Raw genomic sequence first — 22,961 nt, 5'->3', positions numbered from 1 at the left:
ATGTGTATTCGTAAATTATTGAAAACTGAAAATAGAATTTGTAATGGTGTTATCTAAACAAAAACAAAACAAATAAAACACAATCCCAAGATTCCCAGCTTTCATTTCTGCTTTTCCTGTTGGGATTTTTTAGTTTTTAGTTAGTGTTTCTGGGAATCTTCTATGTAAAGAAATAACAGAACTAGATAGATAAGGTTGCTCAAAACGCGGTCATTTTCTTACCGGGGCACACTCCACCTTGGCACACCCTCCGTGCCAGCAAGAGACTCGCCCTCCGTCACACATGCAGAACTCGCATCCGGTACCGTTCCACATCTCGTCGTGATACCTTATGACGCCATCATGGACACAGCTCCCCTTGGAGGGGACACATTCCTCGCAGCAAACTCCAGGACGCTGTATTTTGCTCTCCCCCTAGGAACACGCAATTCAGATGCCTCGTGAAAAGAGAAAACAGCAAACTGCCAGGATTCTCCCAGGATTCCAAGCTCGGGAATTACCTTCTCGCAGGTCACAGGTGCGCAGGTCTCCCTCAGACACCTGGGCTCCCCTCTGTCGCAGACGCAGGTTGTGCAGGCATCTTTTTGCCACTGCTCGCCGTGCTGTGCAACAGAAATAAACGTAAGTACTCCATTCAGGTTAACCGCTGATGTCCACACGGGGTTGAGAACACCAGAAAATAGCCTTATGAAGACTGGGCATCCACAAAATGGTGGCTGGCTGTTGGGAGGAGAAAATTGAAATACTGGGCAGTAGGAGGAACCAAATAGAGTATCCTGAGCAGGCACACATAGAATAATAGAATTGTAGGGAAGAGACCATGAGGGTCATCTAGTCCAAGCCCCTGGAACACGTGCAGAGGAGGGTGACCAAGGAAATGGAAATGAAATGTATTCTAAAGAGGAAAGTCTTCACTTTTTTATGATGGAGGAAACCTGCATTATTTTTACTGGACACTTTGATTTCTAAATGAACTGATGGGGTACGCCAGCCACCCCAAAACAACAAGCGTTTGCTTGGGTTACTGCTAAGGAGGGCGATACTCGTTGTGCCGACTCAAAAAGGGGGTGGGAAGAGAAAAGGGGGTTCTGTCTTCTGCACTTCTGGGGCATTAACCATACTCTGGTTTTTGCTAGCTGTGGATGGCAAGCTCCTTCTCAGATCTTCCTAGTTTACAACTTGATCCTTTTTTAATGAAACACATTGTATAAATGGTCTTTATGTGTCTTAATTTTTAAATAAAATGCTATCAGCTACGGCGGGGGGGGGGGAGGATCTGGAAACAAAGCCTTATGAAGAACGGTTGAAGGAGCCGGGTATGTTTAGCCTGGAAAAGAGGAGACCGAGAGGAGATACGATAGCCACCTTCAAATATCTTAAGAGCTGTCACATGGAAGAGGGAACAAACTTGTTTCTCCTGCTCTAGAGGGTAGGACTCGAACCAATGGCTTCAAGTTGTAGGAAAGGAGATTCCAACTAAACATCAGGAAAAAAATTCCTGGCAGGAAGAGCTGTTTGACTTTGGAATGGACTCCTTCAGAAGGTGGTGGACTCTCCTTCCTTGGAGGTTTCTAGGCAGAGCTTGGATGGCCATCTGTCATGGATGTGTCAGGGGACTGCCGTCGGAAGAGGGCAGTGAGGCAGAAGGGCAGTTGGGATACAGGGAACCTCCGAATATCTTAAGAAGCAGTTCCTCTTCCTGCGGTGGGGAAAGCCACACCTCCAGTGAAGAAGAGGGGAAGGTGCCAGAGGATGCTGCTAGGAGCCCCAGCGCCGCACCTGCTCCGTCTGAGGATGGGGAAAAGCACACCTCCCGGGTAAAGGAGGGGAAAGAGCTGCTGGGAGCCTCAGCACTGCTCCTGGCAAAGCCGGCCATTGCCCACCCTGCGCAGAGGCGTAAAGTGCAAAGAAGGAAGGAAAAGGCTGGGGGGTGACTAAGCTCTTATGTTGGGGGAGGACCCAGAAACGAACACTCCCAGATTCTGCTAGCGATTGAGGCAGACTGTGATGGCCTGGGATTCCGATTTAGAGGATGAACCAGAGGAATCCCAGCCTGCACAGGAGTCCCCGCCTCCAGGGCCAGCTGAACTGGGGCAGGGCCTTGATTCTGAAGCGCCTGCACCTGTGCCGGATCCTCAGGAGCAGGAACCAGGTGATCCCACTCTGGCTCCAGAGGTAGTTGAGGACTCAGTGCCTGCAGGTGAGTCTCCCCCTGGGCCCAGTAACCCTTTAGCCTCTCCTGAACTGCAGAGACTCAGGGCAGAGAGGCGAAGGGAACTGGTTTCTCCCAGGAGTGCTCGCCTTAAGGCCAAGAGAGGCGGGTCTCCTAGGGGCCGGGACCGCCCCTGGCCTCAGAACAGATAAAGGCCAGTCGGCCCGGTCCCAGGTTGTGGGAGCAACGTCGTTGTTGAGTACCTGTTCCTGCCCAGACCCAGACCTGACTCTCCAGTGTTCCTGTCCCCGCCCGGCTTCCTGCTTCGGACCTCGCCCCACTCCTTGTGGACTGATTCCAGGCTAGTGACCCAGGACCGGACTTTGACTACGCCAACGGTAACCTTCCCCCCCGGGATCAGCACACAGACATGAACTTGTGGTTCTGCACTGTAAATAGTTTTGCACCAAAATAAAACCTGTAAAAGACGGGTCAGAGTCCTGACTGGTTACTCACAAGCAACCACCATTGCCATCTGACAGGATGCTTTAGCTGCAATTCCTGCTTTGCAGGGGGTTGGACTAGATGACCCGTGGGGTCCCTTCCAATTCTATGATTCTATGAATGAGGAATCTTTCACCCAACTCGAGGTTCAAGCCCACAACCCTGATATGAAGAGCGTGGTGCTCTACCAACTGCGCTATGTTTCGTCGCATGCCCTGCTCGCATAACTCTGTAACGCATCAAATGCATTCCTGATTTTTTAAAAAATAAAATAAAAATGCAAAGCTCTGTCCTGGATCGCCAGTGCCTGTTATCTCCCACCCGCCCTCACCCTCCTCTTGCACACCACTTTTCAAACTATGTTAACAGGAACGGCCTTATCTACACTGGCCTGTGAACTGAGTTGTCTCTCGCCAGCACATTCCTTTCTACTTCTTAATCCCCTTCATTTCGTCAGGCTTCCCAGGAAGAAGAAAGCAGCAGGTTGTAAAAAGAAGAAGAAGAAGAAGAAGTAAGGGGGGGCAAAGAAGTCGTTCATGCTGGCAAAAGCCTCGAGTGCCGGGAGAGGAGCAGAAATGTGTCATATGCAGCCCACGCCAAGTCGATTCCCGCTTGCTTTCATCAAAGGGTTCCCTTACCTCATATGCTCTCCCAGGTGCAGAGCAGGATTTCGGAGTGCATTGTGGGCAACACCTCCCAGCAGGTACAACCACACTTTCATCCTGAGCAGTGGGGAAAGGGTGGGTGGAAAGAAAGAAATTGCATATAATAAGAGAGACACCAGACCTGGGAATTATAGGGACAGAAAGACCCAAACCGTATAGGAATTTATTCGTGTATGCAACCACAGCAGCAAGAATGTTACTTGCCCCCAAAAAATGGAAAAGAAGAAGTAGTCACAGCAAAAGAAGAATGGATACAAACATTTATGGAATAAGCAGAAAAGGCGAAACTTACTGGAAAAATAAGAAAATCAAGATAGCAAACTCCTTATAAAAGAATGAAAATGGTTTATTGAATATTTGCAAAGAAATGTAAACAGATAAGAACATTGGCAGGATTATTGTAATAATCTGCAGTTTTATAAGGGTATAGATTTAAAGTAGACAAATAGATGATAAAATTAAGTGAATTTGGATATGCAGAAAATATTAAAAAATAAACTGAAGGAACCGCAGAAAGAGGGGGAAGGGAGTTTTGAAATGCTAAAATGAATATAACATTATTGAAATGTATAAAATTGAAAATCATAAATAAAATCATTTTAAAAGACAGACAGACAGACGGACCGTCAAGACAGACAGACGGACCGTCAGACACGGACCGTCAGACAAATCAATAAGGAAGTGTTTCACCTGGCAAGTCATGGAGCAGAGCAAATAACAAAAGCTCTCAAATCAAGCAGCCCTCTTGATTTGGGACCTTCACCCCTGAAATCTAATGCCCTCCATAGACCCCAAAAGACAAGGCAAAGAGGGGGCTAGATCTCCCCTTAACTTTGCCCCAGGTAGCTAAGCCCCTTTCCCCCAGGATGATCAGGTAAAATGACTGCAGCTGCATGGCTAACTGGCAAAGGCAAAGCACCCAACCCAATTTTCTAGCACCCAACAACCAGTTGGTTTGTTTGCCTGGGGAGCCCAGCAAGGGAGAAAGGAAGTGAACTGCACCGAGCACTAAATATGTGGAAAGAGAGATCCAGGCAGAGACAAGGGTTGAGGCTGAGAGCGAAGAGGCCACTCTGTTCTGTTGTTCTACAATATTAATGAAATGTGTCTCGGGATCCCTTTTGCATTTAATTTTTGATTCTGCACGCTGCATCACCTTGACATATCCTCCACCAGCGCTTTCAAAGCACATCCAAAGGGTCCCTGATTTCACCCCTTGGAGACTCCAAGGGAACAGCTGAAGCTTTGCAGCTTCAAGTCCAACTCTGATATCTCTCAAATCTTGATGGGAACCACTGATTCCATGGACAAAAGTGAAGGCGCTGAAGGACCAGGTCCGCAGCCCGGGAGTCATTTTGGACTCGCAGCTGTCCATGGAGGCGCAGGTCAATTCTGTGTCCAGGGCAGCTGTTTACCAGCTCCATCTGGTATGCAGGCTGAGACTCTACCTGCCCACAGACTGTCTCGCCAGAGTGGTGCATGCTCTGGTTATCTCTCGCTTGGACTAGTGCAATGTGCTCTATGTGGGGCTACCTTTGAAGGTGACCCAGAAACTACAACTAATCCAGAATCTAAAGGCATCTAAAGACATCTAAAGGTAGCCCTGTTTAGGGAGGCTTTTAATGTTTAATACGTTACTGTGTTTTAGTGTTTGCTGGAAGCCGCCCAGAGTGGTTGGGCAAATGCAGCCAGATGGGCGTGGTATAAATAATAAATTATTATTATTATTATCCTCAGATGATGGGGAGCCCATAGCACCCCATTCTACACTGTGCTGGCTTGAGGGTGGTCATTCTTGTCCATGTCTGAGGATGACTCCCTTGCAGCCTCTCCTACTGCAGAACCGCACAGGAGCAAACAGATGCAGAATAGGCTACAGGCCCCAGAAAGGCTGCTCATGGCTCTCCCAAGGGGCAGCAGCTACTTTTTATTATTATTATTTATCTAATCGTTTTTCAATACAAACAACAACCGCAAAAGACACATACAACAAAAACCATAATAACACTAATAACACAATTTGACAATTCAGATTTGAATGCACTGATATACCTATGACTACACCTTTTAAAAAATATTTTCCCACCTCTCTCTCCTCCCCCTACTTCCCACCACTATCCGCCTTATCGCTTAAATATTCCTTCCAGATTTCTTCATATTTATCCATTCTTAATTTGCGTCGACATGCAATTCATTCGTATGTAGCTAATCTGTAAGGTAAAGGTAAAGGTACCCCTGCCCGTACGGGCCAGTCTTGACAGACTCTGGGGTTGTGCGCCCATCTCACTTAAGAGGCCAGGGGCCAGCGCTGTCCTGAGACACTTCCGGGTCACGTGGCCAGCGTGACATCGCTGCTCTGGCGAGCCAGAGCCGCACACGGAAACGCCGTTTACCTTCCCGCTGGTAAGCGGTCCCTATTTATCTACTTGCACCCGGAGGTGCTTTCGAACTGCTAGGTTGGCAGGCGCTGGGACCGAGCAGCGGGAGCGCACCCCGCTGCAGGGATTCGAACCGCCGACCTTTCGATCGGCAAGCCCTAGGCACTGAGGCTTTAACCCACAGCGCCACCTGCGTCCCTAGCTAATCTGTACATATTATCAATCCATGTGCTCAATGGGATCTTTTTGCGGCTCTTCCAATTCATCAAAACAAGATTTTTTTCTTTGTACATCCATATATATTTTTGACCCCTTGTTTTGATCCCACGTTTCCGAAATATAATTTAGAATTCAATTCAATTCATAGGGGCAGCAGCTACTTCAAAGAGAGCCCTGCCATCTTTGTCCCTATCTTTGTCCCTAGGACTTGCCCATCAGAAGGTAGGCAGTTCGAATCCCTGCGACGGGGTGGGCTCCTGTTGCTTGTTCCCTGCTCCTGCCAACCTAGCAGTTCGAAAGCATGTCAAAGTGCAAGTAGATAAATAGGCACTGCTCCAGCGGGAAGGTAAACGGTGTTTCCGTGCGCTCCTCTGGTTCACCAGAAGCGGCTTAGTCATGCTGGCCACATGACCCAGAAGCTGTACGCCGGCTCCCTTGGGCAATATACGAGATGAGCGCCGCAACCCCAGAGTCTGTCACGACTAATGGTCAGGGGTCCCTTTACCTTTATCTTTAACTGCTAGGAGCCAATGGAAATCTTTCACTTTGGGAGAAGGAATGAAGACGCGGTGTTGCCTTACTGATGGACACTTTGCCAGTAAGGGAATGAAAAATGAGAGAGATGAATGAGCAGGGTATGAGCCTCACCGTTAAGGTTAATGCATTTTCCATTAGAGCCTCATCTTAGGAAATCTATCAAACCTTCTCAAAATTAGCTAAAGGGGGAATTGGGTTGCTGTTGCTGCGTTAACCCCAGAGGCCCGCAGGTCTGATTATTCACACCCTCCTTGTCTCACCGATACATCTCTTCCACATTCTAATGACTGGCTGATTAAATAATAGTGTGATCAGCGGCAAAGATGTGGGGTGAGATGAAAACGTTCAAGAATCTCCCATCAACTTGTCCTGAAGCTCATTTCTTCCGACTCTTCGTGTTCTGCGCAGAGCATTTTTGCATGCTGCCTGAAAGCGGTTTTATGCTCTCGTCAGAAAACTGGCATTAATCTGCTAGAGGAAATAGGCTGGTTACATCTTTATGAACTAATCCTCTGACATGACAATACCCTCTGAAAAAAAAGGTATTTGGCTGTTAACTGCCATTAAATGTTACTGTGTTATAAATTCTTCTAAAATTGGGAGGGGGTGTGAATCTAATAAAGGAACTGGGTATTACTAATGTGAACACCTGGCTGCTTCCGAAGCAGGTGAGAAGATGTGAAGAGAGAAAATAAATTTATGAGGATGAAGATTGTTTGCTGAATGCCTTCCCCGGCCAAGGTTTCAGCTGCTAACCTGGATGACTAAGCCCACATATCAAGGGCGCTGTTCAGTGAATGTAAAAAAGGAATGTGCAGAGCAGCAAAAAATAAAATAAAAGCAGTAACCTCCTGACACCAACTGTAATTTGGAGGGTGGTACTCAGCAATGAAGAATGGAAACAGGGCTGTCTACAAATGAGATAGGAGGAAATGTAGCCGCCCTATTACTTCGCAGGAACATTTCGTATTGATCTGAATACCACCAAATCCAGCTGGTATGAAATCTGAGTGCGGCCTAGGATTGTGTTCTTACAAAGTTAAAATGGGTATACATGGCATGCGACTATTCAGGCCAATGGAATAAGAGCAGGTTGGAGGCCCTACAATTTCAAAGGACCAGGGGGCAATCACCTATGTGAAGGTTGGATTATTTAAAACCAACAGAAGGGCTGATGTGGATGCAGGAAGGAAACAACAGAGAATGCTGGAGAGAACTTGAAGAGGTGCTTCTCCAGAAATGGACATGAGATTCTGAAGGAGGAAGAAGGCAGAGAAGATTTAAGACATCTCTTTTTGGGGTGTGGCCTATATTCAGGGGAAGCTTATATTTGGACCCAAAGGGATGCGGATAGCGCTGTAGTCTAAACCAGTGTTCCCCAACCTTGGGCCTCCAGCTGTTTTTGGACTACAATTCCCATCATCCTTGACCACTGGTCTTGCTAGCGAAGGATGATGGGAGTTGTAGTCCAAAAACAGCTAGAGGCCCAAGGTTGGGGAACACTGGTCTAAACCACTGAGCATCTTGGGCCTGCCGATCAGAAGGTCGGCGGTTCAAATCCCCGTGACGGGGTGATCTCCCGTTGCTCTCTCCCAGCTCCTGCCAACCTAACAGTTCAAAAGCACACCAGTGCAAGTAGATAAATAGGTACCGCTCCAGCAGGAAGGTTGACAGCGTTTCCGTGCGCTCTGGTTTCTGTCATGGTGTTCCGTTGCACCAGAAGCGGTTTAGTCATGCTGACCACATGACCCGGAAAGCTGTCTGTGGACAAACGCCGGCTCCTTTGGCCTGAAAGCGAGATGAGTGCTGCAGCCCCATAGTCACCTTTGACTGGCCTTAACTGTTGTGGGGTCCTTTACCTTTTACCTTTTACTTATATTTGGACCCAATCAAAACATGTTTTCTTTAAAAAAAGTCACATTGCCAGAAAGTCTCTGTTTTCCAGTAATGGCAACCATAGCCATGGGTCACTGAGGAAGCAGTCCCTAATAATTGTTTCCCATAACAGCCTACAAAATTCACAGGATACTTTGGGGAAGTGGTACGAAAGTGCTTTAAATGTATAGTGTGGGTGTGACTTTAGTCTCTCTTGTATATCCTGTTTCTCTCCAAAACTTAAGCACGCAAGTGTCTCTGTTTGTTCCTACACAAGAATCTTCTTACTCCATCCTCATTTTGACTTTTCTAATACAAGCCTCATTGAACCTACTGTCAGGAGTTCAGCCTACACTCGAGTATGACCCTGGCAGAGACACATGCCCGACTGGCATGTTCTCTCCCTCCTGGCCGATCGTTCAGGAGCTTCAAAAGCTTTTTTCTGCCCAAACATCACAGCGACCAATGCCAATGCCCCTTCCGACCTTCAGGAGGAGGGGGGGTTGTGGGATCACGACCCCGCCCACACTCTGCGAGGCTGGCGTCAGCCTCGCAGGAGACAGGGATTCACTCAATTAGCATACCCTGTGGCGCCAGCCAATTGGCTGGCGGCAGGGGCGGGCCTTCCTAGGGCCACTTAAGGTCAGGGCAGCCCGCTATTAGGGCCAGAGAGGCGGCGGAGGGGCCCCCAGATGCTTTAGTTATCCAATTAGGCGAAAAGTGTTAGCTTACAGAAAGGCAGTCGACTTGATGTGGCATATCTTTAGTGACTTGGAGGAACTTAAGGCCTCTTACCCAAACGTCACTACTAGTTTCTTTGGGGCCTCGTGGATGGAGAGGCGGGTTTGGAGAGATTGCAGGTGCCCGATAGCCATAAACAGGGCTAGGAAAGCCTGGCATTGGGCGGTGGTGCGTAGAGTGGCAGCCCTGGGTGGGAGTGGCATTGAGGGCCCACCCAGTGCCAAGGTCATCCAGCTGAGCGAGAACGACTTGGCGTATAGGAAAGGGGTGGACTTGATATGGAACATTATCAATGACTTGGAATTGTTGAGGGCATCCCATGAAAACATTACAATAATCTGGTCATCTTTGCTGGAAAGGCGATGTTGGAAAGGGATGCAGAAAAACCCGTGGCTGTGAACAAAGCTAGGAGGATTGTGGAGCGCACGGTGGCTCGTAGAGTGGCCGCATGGGGCGGTCGGGTCATTCAGCACCCATGCATACGGTTTGACAAGGAAATGCTTTATCACTGGGATGGCGTGCATACGGTTTGACAAGGAAATGCTTTATCACTGGGATGGCGTGCATCTATCTGATGCTGGCAATGTTATTTGGTTGGCAGATAATTTTCAAGGCGTTAGGGATTGGTTACAGGTCTGAGGGTATTGGCGGCGAGCCGGCTTGCGGCTCGGTGGCGGTAGGCATTGGCCGGGGTATTATCATGCAGATGAGGTTGGGGGGGAGGAACGCCATCACCTCCCCCAATGCTTGAAGGGTAGTTCGTTAAAGGACTCCGAGGGGCGACGCCTCATCCGAAACCTACGGAGGCTAGGGCCTAAAGCGCGCCCCCGAGCGGTAACCCCTTGGGGAGCGCCTAGGGATATGCATCTCGGGTGGCTCCCCCTGTTGGTGTTTAACCCTTCCCGGTCAGACCGGATAGTCGGTTGGGGCCAATGCCTAAAGCCAATACCCTTCTTTCCTGTAATCAATAAAGTTGTGGCCATTTTTCGCCCATTAACCTAAAACTCTGTGTCCGTTGTCTTCATTTATTCCACCTGTGGGGGGGAGGGAATAGCCACACAATGCCCCTTCCGACCTTCAGGAGGAGGGGGGGTTGTGGGATCACGACCCCGCCCACACTCTGCGAGGCTGGCGTCAGCCTCGCAGGAGACAGGGATTCACCCAATTAGCATACCCTGTGGCGCCAGCCAATTGGCTGGCGGCAGGGGCGGGCCTTCCTAGGGCCACTTAAGGTCAGGGCAGCCCCTGGCTCACCCCCTTTCTTCCCTGGAGACGACGCAGTTTCCCACCCACCCGCTCTTTAGGTTTTGCCACTGACCTTGCTATGGGCTTCGGCTGGTCGCCGCAAGGGGCCTGGTAGGAGTTTTTCCATTTGGCTAATTGGCTGGTTTTGTGAGCCACTTGGTTTTTTCGCCTACCTCGTAGCAAATCATCACAACTCCCTCGGTTTTGGCGGTAGGCATTGGCCGGGGTATTATCATGCAGATGAGGTTGGGGGGGAGGAACGCCATCACCTCCCCCAATGCTTGAAGGGTAGTTCGTTAAAGGACTCCGAGGGGCGACGCCTCGTCCGAAACCTACGGAGGCTAGGGCCTAAAGCGCGCCCCCGAGCGGTAACCCCTTGGGGAGCGCCTAGGGATATGCATCTCGGGTGGCTCCCCCTGTTGGTGTTTAACCCTTCCCGGTCAGACCGGATAGTCGGTTAGGGCCAATGCCTAAAGCCAATACCCTTCTTTCCTGTAATCAATAAAGTTGTGGCCATTTTTCGCCCATTAACCTAAAACTCTGTGTCCGTTGTCTTCATTTATTCCACCTGTGGGGGGGAGGGAATAGCCACACAACAGACACTGGCACATTTAGGGATCCGCAGAGTCTTCGCAACTTGCGTGACAGACCTCAGCAACTCAGCATTTTGGCTAATCTACTTTATTTACAAATAAACACACATGGAGCACTGCAACATGGCTCCCTCTCTCTCTAGCATCAGACAGCAAAGAGAAAAAGAACAAAGGACAATAGTCCCACTTCACGGAACACAGTAACACAAACACCCTGTCTCCGTCACTTCCCACTTTGTGGAGTCAAAACATATACTGTCATGAGAAAGACAAAAATCCCATGACTGCAATCATGGAGCAGGAATTCTAACACCTACCTCTGCTCAGGGTGAATTGGTTCCATGTCCTCTAGAACCACGGTGGGGGCACCTCACTGTTATCAATGGTAATAGGACTGCAAACATTTTCTCGCTCGAAGAGGAGATTTCACATCACGTTGCAAGCAATGTAATGCATGTCACATTGCCATGCAGTCAAACTAAACTACATGACATCGACACCAAGCCAAGTCAGAGTTAAGGCAATGACAGTTTTGCTCCATTCCTCTCCAAAACTGGGGAATCATTTTGCAGGGTGCAAAAGTTTTCATGAAATGCCTGCCCCCCCCCCCTTTTAAAGCTCAGCTCCAGTTAGTTACAGCAGAGGAAGCAGATAAAGTTAAGACAATGCCTTGTTTTTTCACCTGAATGGCAAAGTTGAACATGAAAATAAATAATAACCATTTAAAAGAAAAGGTTGGATAAAATGCAGAGAAGTCTTGCACGATCTTACCTCTTTACACAATACAGGCTGACAAACTACGGTGAAACACTGCGCAGTCCCGTTCCGACAGACACATCTGGCACACTTGCTGGGCTGCCAATCCTCACCATCCAGGTACGTTTGACCATCAAAAGAACAAGGCTCTAAAAGGCATTGAAGACCATTGGTTTTTTCCTAGGTTCACAGAACATTTGAGAGCAGGGCTGGTGAACCTCTGGCCTCCAGATGTTCATAAAGTCTGGGTCCCATCAGGCCCAGACAGCGTGCTGAACAGCCAGCAATGGTTCAGAAACATCTGGAAGGCCAAAGGATTCCTACCCCTATTCTATAATAATAATAATAATAATAATTTATTATTTATACCCCGCCCATCTGGCTGGGCCTCCCCAGCCACTCTGGGCGGCTTCCATAGAAAGCAAAAATACAATAAAATATCACACGTTAAAAACTTCCCTGAACAGGGCTGCCTTAAGATGTCTTCTGAATGTCAGGTAGTTGTTAATCGCTTTGACATCTGCTGGAAGGGTGTTCCACAGGGCGGGCGCCACTACCGAGAAGGCCCTCTGCCTGGTTCCCTGTAGCTTTACTTCTCGCAATGAGGGAACCGCCAGAAGGCCCTCGGCGCTAGACCTCAGCGTCCGGGCAGAATGATGGGGGTGGAGACGCTCCTTCAGGTATACTGGACCGAGGCCGTTTAGGGCTTTAAAGGTCAGCACCAACACTTTGAATTGTGCTCGGAAACGTACTGGGAGCCAATGTAGGTCTTTCAAGACCGGTGTTATATGGTCTCGGCGGCTGCTCCCAGTCACCAGTCTAGCTGCCGCATTCTGGATTAGTTGTAGTTTCCGAGTCACCTTCAAAGGTAGCGCCACGTAGAGTGCATTGCAGTAGTCCAAGCGGAAGATAACCAGAGCATGCACCACTCTGGCGAGACAGTCCGCAGGCATATAGGGTCTCAGCCTACGTACCAGATGGAGCTGGTAAACAGCTGCCCTGGACACAGATTTGATCTGTGCCTCCATGGACAGCTGTGAGTCCAAAATGACTCCCAGGCTGCGCACCTGGTCCTTCAGGGGCACAGTTACCCCATTCAGGACCAGGGAATTCTCCACACCTGCCCGCCTCCTGTCCCCCAAAAACAGCACTTCTGTCTTGTCAGGATTCAACCTCAATCTGTTAGCCGCCATCCATCCTCCAACCGCCTCCAGACACTCACACAGGACCTCCACCGCCTTCACTGGTTCTGATTTAAAAGAGAGGTAGAGCTGGGTATCATCCGCATACTGATGAACACCCAGCCCAAACCTCCTGATGATCTCTCCCAGCGGCTGCATGTAAATGTTGAAAAGCATGGGGGAGAGGACAGAACCCTGAGGCACCCCACAAGTGAGAGCCCAGGGGTCTGAACACTCATCCCCCACCACCACTTTCTGAACACGGCCCAGGAGGAAGGAGCGGAACCACTGTATGACAGTGCCCCTAGCTCCCAGCCCCTCAAGACGGTCCAGAAGGATGTTATGGTCGATGGTATCAAACGCCGCTGAGAGATCCAGCAGAACTAGGAAACAGCTCTCACCTTTGTCCCTAGCCCGCCGGAGATCATCAACCAGTGCGACCAAGGCAGTTTCAGTCCCATGATGAGGCCTGAATCCCGAGTCTGTGAGGTTATACTCATTTTTCAAAGAGCAATCTCACAACATCAGGCATATCTGTAACACTTCCATAGTTACGTTGTCCTCTGAATCTGTCCCTTGTGGTCAAGAAGGGATGCAGAAGCACATGGAAAGTCTTCTGTTTCAAATGAGACATGTGTGTTCCTCTGGTGTATCCCTATTTCCCCCCTTTCCCAAGAGCAAAATAATTTCGGAAGAATGGAAAGTCGCCTTCCGCCATTAGCATTATGATGAAGGGCGAAGGAGGAGAATAGGTTGTTGTTTTCATTTTGATTATATATTTTGTGGCTTTATATTTTGATTTTGTTCTGTGAACCGCCCTGAGACCTCCAAGTATACCAGGTATAGAGTGGTTTAATAATAATAATAATAATAATAATAATAATAATAATAGAAGATTGTGCCTCCATTCCCAGTTTTCATGCTCTAAATTGTAAATCTGCATAGAATTGATGCACACACAACCAAACAAGCATGGAATTCTGCGTGATCTTGAAAGTTCCCTCGTTCAAGGTATCTTGTAAAAGCATATCAGAGATCACACAAGAAGCCAGAAAGTCGGTCTTAAATGATGCATAAATGTGTGTTGCGGTCAATCCTTGCTGCTACATATCTCCTCAGAAAGGCACACGAGTGGGGACATGCGAAGAAAGAGAGAGCCCATGTGGTGTAGTGGTTAGAGTGTTGGACTAGGACCCGGGAGACTAGGGTTTGAATCCCCAAGTAGCTATGAAGCTCACGAGGTGACCTACTTCACAGGGTTGTTGTGAGGATAAAATGGAGGGGAGAACTTTGTACTCCACCTTGAGTTCCTTGGAAGAAAGTGAAATAGTTGTTTTAATAATGAAAGAGGCAGCTGTGAGCCACTGAGAGGACAGCCCAGCACAAAACAGGTTGCGGTGGAAAAAGGTGAGCCTAGGTTGGCATTTTCAGGGCACCAAAGATAAGCCAAGAGGACACTATCAGCACATAAATAATAATGAATCTTTGGCCTGTTAAAATGGGGGGGTGTTGTTTGTTAATATATTAGATACAGTGGTGCCCCGCAAGACGAACGCCTCGGAAGACGAAAAACTCGCTAGACGAAGGAGTTTTTCGTTTTCTTAGCCGCTTCGCAAGACGCATCTCCCTATGGGCTTGCTTTGCAAAACGAAGCTTGCCCCGCAAGCTCCGGGGACAGCGGGGAAGCGCAGCGCGTCTTCCCCGCTGTCCCCGTACCTCTTTTGAACCAAGGGGCGGCAACGGGGAGAAGTGATCTTCTCCCCTCCGCCCCTTGCTTCAAAAGAGGGGACAGAGGGGAAGGCACGCGCGCCTTCCCCTCTGTACCTGGAGATTGCGGGGCTGGCAACGGGGAGAAGCGATCTTCTCCCCGTTGCCGCCCCTTGCTTCGAAAGAGGCAACGGGGAGAAGCAATCTTCTCCCCGCCACCCCTTGCTTTAAACAGGTCTGGGGACAGAGGGGAAGGTGCGTGGCGCTTCCCCTCTGTCCCCGGACGGTCTCCATAGGAACGCATTGATTGATTTTCAATGCATTCCTATGGGAAACCGTGCTTCGCAAGACGAAAAACCCGCAAGAAGAAAAAACTTGCGGAATGAATTAATTTCGTCTTGCGAGGCACCACTGTATTTTTGTGCTTTTATATTGTAAACCACCCTCTGATCCCCGGATGAAAGGAAGTATAATAAGAAAATAATAATAATAATAATAATAATAATAATAATAATTAGTTTAGCAATCAAATGGATGGATAGCTGGAGTGCCAGATTTTCCTCCCCTATTTAAAAGTGGCTGTATAAATCCTGCAATAAGCAACAGCTTATTGGACAAGCTTAGATTACATTTGGCTAAGCTGCGGCGACGGCGGCAAGTCTGCTTACGTTTTCAAGACGGACAAATCCAGGGCGAATCCCCTCTCCCTTCACCACCCTTTTACTCACTCACCTCCGCTGCCGGCACACCGTGGGCAGCACTCTCCTTGCCTGGGGGGGCCCACTCCCTCGCAGGAGAGGGCAGGGCAAGCCTTGGGGGTGCAGGTGATTTCCCCACTGGCACAAGCGCAGGTCGTACATTCGGAGCCAGCCCATTCCGTACCATGCTACAGGGGAAACAGAGTGGAAAAAACAGGTAACTGTCAATTGTTGGCAACAGAAGAAGCTGTGGGACTTTGGGATTATATTTACCCGTCTCCTAATCCCATCATGAATGGGACACCAAGGAAACCAGATCATTTGACTATAAGGCGAGCCTTGCTAGATCAAAGACCAATAGTCCATTCGGGTCAGCATCCTTTTCTCCTAGGGGCTAACCAGAAGCATATGGGAAGCAGGACATAATGCAGAAAACTCTCCCCACCTGTGATTCCCAGCAATTGGTATTCAGAGGCACATTGCCCACCTCCCAAAAGGCAGAGGTACTATACAGCTGGCCATTATGGCTAGTAGGTGCTGAAGGTTTCACCCTCCACGAATTTGCCTCGTCCTGTTTTAAATCCATCCAAGCCACCATAGCATCTTCTACAGTGGTACCTCGCAAGACAAATGCCTCGTAAGACGAAAAACGTGCAAGACGAAAGGGTTTTTCGTTTTTTGAGTTGCTTCGCAAGACGATTTTCCCTATGGGCTTGCTTTGCAAGACGAAAACGTCTTGCGAGTTTGTTTCCTTTTTCTTACAACCGTTAATACCCAGGGAATCCGCGCTCCGCAAAACGAAAAAATCGCAAGACGAAACAACTCGCGGAACGAATTAATTTCGTCTTGCGAGGCACCACTGTATTCTGAACATACAGTGGTACCTCAGGTTACAGGCGCTTCAGGTTATAGACTCCACTAACCCAGAAATAGTACAGTGGTACCTCTGGTTAGGGATGCGGGTGGCGCTGTGGGTTAAACCACAGAGCCTAGGACTTGCCAATCAGAAGGTAGGTGGTTCGAATCCCTGCGACGGGGTGAGCTCCCGTTGCTCGGTCCCTGCTCCTGCCAACCTAGCAGTTTGAAAGCACGTCAAAGTGTAAGTAGATAAATAGGTACCGCTCTGGCGGGAAGGTACGCGGTGTTTCCGTGCGCTGCTCTGGTTCGCCAGAAGCGGCTTATTCATGCTGGCCACATGACACGGAAGCTGTACGCTGGCTCCCTCAGCCAATAAAGCGAGATGAGCGCCGCAACCCCAGAGTCGGTCACAACTGGACCTTTACCTTTACCTTTACCAATGGGGCCTCCTGCTGCCGCACGATTTCTGATCTCATCCTGAAGCAAAGTTCTTAACCCAAGGTAATATTTCTGGGTTAGCAGATTCTGTAACCTGAAGCACATGTAACCTGAAGTGTATGTAACCCAAGGTACCACTGTATCTCGGGTTAAGAACTTTGCTTCAGGATAAGAACAGAAATTGCGCAGTGGCGGCACGGCGGCAGTAGGAGGCTCCATTGGCTAAAGTGGTGCTTCAGGTTAAGAACAGTTTCAGCTTAAGAACGGACCTCCGGAACGAATTAAATACTTAACCCGAGGTCCCACTGTAGATGCAAATTTAGAAATACACTGATTCTCGGATGTTTCTGCTATTCCCTGGCTACTGGTTACTAAGCCAGAAGTCACTAAACTCCCTACCAAAAGTATGGCCAGATCTGTATGGCAGGCTCGACCAGAACTCATAACAGCATCGCCCTTCCTCCTAGCCCTGGGCTGAAAATAAAGCCAGGCTCATATATTTTAATGTTTGCATTTGCTGCAATAATACTCTTGGACATACATTATAACTGGCACCATTATTGCCTTGCTTTAAAACTAAGGAGGACATTTAAATCTTTATATTCTGCCATGTTTCTCCATTTTATGTCCCCATTTAGCCAGCTGGCAAAGAACGCCCCTGCAAGACCCTTTAGATCTCAACTTTCTCTGTTGGCGAAGCAAGCAGAGGAAAAGTTATACAAGCAGCAAAGTGGGCAGAGACCAAAAGCGAAGAGCTGTAGCCGGTGAAATCGCTGTCCGAGCAGAACAGCTTCCGCTCATGCAATGGGAATTCCCATTCCTCTCCTTCCCCTTACGTGCCCGCCATCACACTCGCCAAAAACTGATGTGCTTCAGAACAGACTGGTGGGTACAGGGCGGCTGCTGTGGGATAGGAATATTTTGTTTACAGAAGTCATTCTGCCCGCACAATGATGTAGCACAACCCTCTGCAACGCAGGAATATTTTGCCCAATGGGGGGCTTGAACCAACGGCTCTGAGATTGAGAGTCTCATGCTCAACCAACCAAGCCATCTCAGCTGCAGCCTTTGTGGGATTCAGCCCATAAAAACTGTGCTTTCTGAGCCACACGAGAGGTCCATCCATGCCCAGTATTCTGGGCAACGGCTGGCAGCCAGATCCATTTAGCTTTCACAGCCACCTGCCCTGTTGGACCGCGGATGGGGAAGCTGTGATCTAACAACATCTGGGGGTCCCAAACTCCCACCTTCCCAGACCACTGGCCATTCTGGTGAGGGCTGGATTCCCAACAATGCACTGGAGGGAGACATGTTCCCCATTGCTGCATTGCATCCATTCTCTCTGAAAAGTCCACCCTGTTGATTCTTTTTTTTTCTAATGGAAAGACAGGAAATACTAGAAAAACAACACTCTAATAACAGTCTAATCTAGAGTGGTGGCTGGTCCCTGTTTGTCCCTAGCAAATAAAACTTGGAGATACACTGCCTCTGCACATGAGGGTTCCATAGCTGTCAACTTACAGATTTGGAAATAAGGGACCAGCAGCCTCGAAAATAAGGGATCAGCAGCCAAAATAAGGGATTTTCCAAGCACAGTTATGTTCAACTTCTGAGCCCCTCCAAGCCAAAGGCAGAAAGCCCAGCCAGCAGCCAAACAAAGCCTCAAGCGGTGGTTCTCACAGTGCAGCAACCCGGCAAAGGGGATGCAGCAAGGAAAACCACCGTCACCTCTCCGCTGGGAAGCGCTAAGCAAAGGCGAGTCTCCAGGCAACCCGGCCGATTTGATCGGCACAAGGCATGCAAGCTCCACCCCCCAGTCGTTCTTAGACTCCTTATTGGGTGAGCAACGCAGCCAAGCAACACAGTTGGAGCCTCCCGCCTCCCTGGCCGGCAGGGAGGGAGGGAGAGGAGCTGCTTCCTTTGAAACCCGGGAAATTTAAGGGACATCATCAATAAGGGACAGCAGCGGGACATGGTGCTGGGATAAGGGATTTTCCTGCCAAATAAGGGACGGTTGACAGCTATGGGGTTCTATTTTCTGCTAGCATGGTGAAGACTCGTTGACAGGCCTACTATTTGGAGAAATGGCTGCTTTCTGAATGTCTGCTGGCAGTCCTACGCTACTCCTTGCGAGCCCCAAATTATCTACAAATGGGAGAAACTACAATCAGCAAACAAATGAGATGATTAATGGTTCTTCCCCTATATTTATGCAATAAGCGAGCTCCTGGAAACGAACATACTCATATTCTCGCAGCGAAAATGCCAAGCTTCTGAAAATGACCCAGTTGGCACCGAGAGTGCGCCAGTTATTATTATTTTTTTCCCCCATTCCTCTTCTCATCTTTGGGTATCTGCCCAAAAGTTAATTTGCAGCAATAACTTTGGTTAGGCCATGTGTGAAGCCGCCTAAGACTGCTCTGACCTAGTTCCCCGAATGGAAGAACTGGAGAAAAATCTAAGGCAGCCAAAGAATTGGCCGAGCGGATCAATGCAATACTTTTTGGATATTAAGAAAGCCCAGCAATCAAGCGACCAGACTTCTCTCAGCCCGGCATACCAGACAAGCAGCTAGATCTCACTCAGATTGTGTTTCCAACATGAAGTTCTCTGAATGTCTCTCTGCAGCAGCAAGGCAAGGTCCCAAGAGGGAACGAGACAAGAGTTATTTCCAAGAAGAAAAGCCAACTGCAAGTTGAAAGGGATACACAAGAAATGCTCACCTCGTGGACCCGTCCTTCATGCTCACAAAATCCCTCCGTTTGCGAAACGCACTCAGGGCAGCAAGTGTTGGCAGGTGTTTGTAGCACTTCCCCCTGAACGAGAAAAAGCCATTCAGTGAGTGTCACAAATCCATCTATCTAGAAAAGCCCATTCCTGATATTCCAAAACAGTCTCGACAATATAGGCCTCCTCTGTTCAGAATGGAAAGGAGAAATCAGTTTCTAGTCCTAGCATCCATGTGGGCATTATTATTATTATTATTATTATTAGGGGGGGAGCGGTGTTCAATCTAACAGAAGAACGTGAATAGGAACTTAGCAGGGAGAGCAAGAAAGTCTCTTGTGCATTGTAGAGACTGTTGGGATTCAGAACTTATAGGGTTAAGATGTTCTGAGTAATGCCTCACATTCTGACGTCAGGTTTCGAAGGTGGGAGGAGTTTTTCTCTGTTCCTTTGTCTTTGAGGGAGAAGGAAGCAGTAGCTATGGCTGCGAGGAGCCCTGGAGTGTATGTCTGAGAAATGTCGCAATAAAGAACTGATAAATGGACACACAAGTGCCTGATGTGTTTGTCTGGATCTAAGCAGCAGCAACAGCTTTTTCCGCTGTGTTTTTACTCTGCAAGGCGTGACAGACGGGAGCAGATGACGCAGCTTGAGGAAGCGTACCGGACCGCTGTAAAGGGCTAATTGGGATCGTAAAGTAATTAGCCACGTCACGCCTAATTATCTCAACAGAGACCATATAACACAGGTCCTGAAAGACCTTCACTGGCTCCCAGTATGTTTCCGAGCACAATTCAAAGTGTTGGTGCTGACCTTTAAACCCCTAAACGGACTCAGCCCAGTATACCTGAAGGAGCGTCTCCACCTTCATCATTCAGCCCGGACACTGAGGTCCAGCTCCAAGGGCCTTCTGGTGGTTCCCTCACTGCGAGAAGTGAAGTTACAGGGAACTAGGCAGAGGGCCTTCTCGGTGGTGGCACCCACCCTGTGGAACGCCCGCCCACCAGATGTCAAGGAAATAAACAACTATCTGACTGTTAGATGACATCTGAAGGCAACCCTGTTTAGGGAAGTTTTTGATGTTGGATCTTTTATCAAGTTTTTAATATTCTGTTGGGAGCTGCCCAGAGTGGCTGGGGAAACCCAGCCAGATGGGCAGGGTATAAATAATAAGTTGTTGTTGTTGATGATGATGATGATGATGTGGGTGCCATAGGAGGTACCACTGGGCACCTGTCACATTGCTAACCCCTGTAATAAACTAAAAGCATAGAATTGTAGAATTGGAAGGGAGCACAAGGATCATCTAGTCCAATCCCTTAAAACGCAGGAATCTTTTGCCCAATGTGGGGCTCAAACCCACAACCCTAAGATTAAGAGTCTCGTGCTCTACTGACTGAGCCACACTTTCAAATAAAGAAGAGACCATAGGAATATGGCTTAAGGTAAAGGTAAAGGGACCCCTGACCATTAGGTCCAGTTGTGGCCGACTCTGGGGTTGCAGCGCTCATCTCGCTTTATTGGCCAAGAGAGCCGGTGTACAGCTTCCGGGTCATGTGGCCAGCATGACTAAGTTGCTTCTGGCGAACCAGAGCAGCGCACAGAAATGCCGTTTACCTTCCCGCCAGAGTGGTACCTATTTATCTACTTGCACTTTGACGTCCTTTCGAACTGCTAGGTTGGCAGGAGCAGGGACCAAGCAACGGGAGCTCACCCCGTCACGGGGATTCAAACCGCCGACCTTCTGATCAGCAAGTCCTAGGCTCTGTGGTTTAACCCACAGCGCCACCCGCGTCCCTTAAGGCAACAGGTAAAGGTAAAGGGACCCCTGACCATTAGGTCCAGTCATAACTGACTATGGGGTTGCAGCGCTCATCTCGCTTTATTTGCCGAAGGAGCCGGCATACAGCTTCCAGGTCATGTGGCCAGCATGACTAAGCAGCTTCTGGCGAACCAGAGCAGCGCACGGAAACGCCGTTTACCTTCCCGCCGGAGCAGTACCTATTTATCTACTTGCACTTTGATGTGCTTTCGAACTGCTAGGTTGGCAGGAGCTGGGACTGAAGAACAAGAGCTCACCCTGTTGCGGGGATTCGAACCGCCGACCTTCTGATCGGCAAGTCCTAGGCTCTGTGGTTTAACCCACAGTGCCTTAGATGGAGTTAAACCACTGGTCCATAGAGTTCAGTGCTGTCTGCACTGACTGGCAGCAGCACTCCAGGGTTACAGGCAGAAATCCTTGCCAGCCCTATAAGGAGATGCCAGAGACTGAACTTGCCACGACCACTCCATTTCTCCACGCGGACGTCATTCCGCTGCCTTACCTTCCCGAAGTTGCAGCGAGGGTTTTTGCAAATGACGCCTTTGCACAGGACAATGTCGCCATGGCAACTGCACTCCCGGCAGGAGTCTGGCTTCCAAGCGGTGTTGTTCTGCAAACAAGTCATAAGCTCGGAATTAAAATTGCATTAAAAAGCATGAACACTGCACGCAATTACGGGGCAGCAAAGAGTTCAAACGGATTATAAAGGAAAAGGGCCCTTAAACATTGCAGAGGCAAACTTGGCAAGCCAAGTCTATCTGCTACACGCCGATTAGTACCCATGGCTGTAACAAGTCCAAAGCTATTCATTCCGTACTTCCAAAACATGTAATCAAAAGGCTCGGGCCTGCGATGAAAAGCAATCAATTCCAGCTGCAAAATAATTGATCCACCTAAGACCCGGTAGCTACAATCTGATTAGAGCTTCTCTTCCATCCAGCGACGGCTTCTATAAACAGACTCGGGCTGGGAATTTAACAGCCTCCAAAGGAGCTTTTGACGCTCCATTCATATTAAAATTAATGTGCTAGGAAAATTACCTGGGGTGTCAAACAGCTTATATGTGTGGGGAGAGGCGGAAAAGATCTAGAGTCCTCTGGTTGGAGAGGAGGCAGGGAATGTATGTAAGAAGAAAGGAAAGTTCCTGAGCTGGAGGAACAGGAAAATGTAGTCTTTGGAAAAATGATTTTTTGTAGGAGCGGCTTGGGAAAATTAAGGAGCCGAGGAAAAAAAACAGCATTCCCCCCTCTTTTCTCTTTGCACTCGATATACCCGAAAAGTGACTCCACTTTTGTGTGTGCACTTCCAACTACCCTCTCGAAATTTCGGGACAGGGTATTGCGTGGCGATTCCCGCCTCCCCCCAGTTGGAATAAAGACACAGGACACCATTAGTTTAGGTTAATGGGCAAAAATTGGCCACAACTTGATTGGTTACAGGTAAGAGTGGTATTGGCTTAGACATTGGTCCTATCAGACTATCCGGCTTCAGCCTGTTAGCATGAAAACCGGAAAGGGTTAACACCAGCAGGGGGAGCCCTGCAATGCACATCAACTAGGAACTCCCCCCGGGGTCACTGCTCGGGGGCGCGCTTTAGGCCCTGGCCTCCATAGGTTTTGGACGAGGCGACGCCCCCTGGAATCCTTTACCGGACTACCCTTAAATATTTGGGGGAGGTGATGGCACTCCCCCCCCAACACATCTACATAATAATACCCCTACCAATGCCTAACTGCCAAAACCAAAGACGTTGTGATGATTTGCTACGAGGGAGGCGAAAAACCAAATGGCTGGTGCCAATTCGCCAAGTGGAAATCAGCTGTGTGGTCGAAAAGGGGAGATCCCGGGGCCGTGCCGGCCTTAAA

The 22,961-nt window shown here is 48.9% G+C and overlaps 1 protein-coding gene across 2 annotated transcripts in view; it reads right to left on the bottom strand.

Moving 5' to 3' along the window:
- The window catches only part of FRAS1 (Fraser extracellular matrix complex subunit 1), a 386,075-nt gene that overhangs the window by 212,176 nt on the left and 150,938 nt on the right, over positions 1-22,961 (bottom strand). For both annotated transcript variants that reach the window (XM_079990647.1, XM_079990648.1), the window contains exons 3-9: positions 21,599-21,706; positions 19,271-19,363; positions 15,286-15,439; positions 11,681-11,814; positions 3,295-3,378; positions 501-602; positions 223-414 (exon numbers count right to left, since the gene is read on the bottom strand). In XM_079990647.1, the coding sequence (XP_079846773.1) occupies positions 223-414; positions 501-602; positions 3,295-3,378; positions 11,681-11,814; positions 15,286-15,439; positions 19,271-19,363; positions 21,599-21,706 (867 nt within the window). The remainder of the gene's footprint in view (positions 1-222; positions 415-500; positions 603-3,294; positions 3,379-11,680; positions 11,815-15,285; positions 15,440-19,270; positions 19,364-21,598; positions 21,707-22,961) is intronic.

This window comes from Podarcis cretensis (genome assembly GCF_951804945.1).
Source record: "Podarcis cretensis genome assembly, chromosome: 9".
In the NCBI taxonomy this organism is placed as follows: domain Eukaryota; kingdom Metazoa; phylum Chordata; class Lepidosauria; order Squamata; family Lacertidae; genus Podarcis; species Podarcis cretensis.
This window is presented reverse-complemented; position numbering and strand designations above follow the sequence as displayed.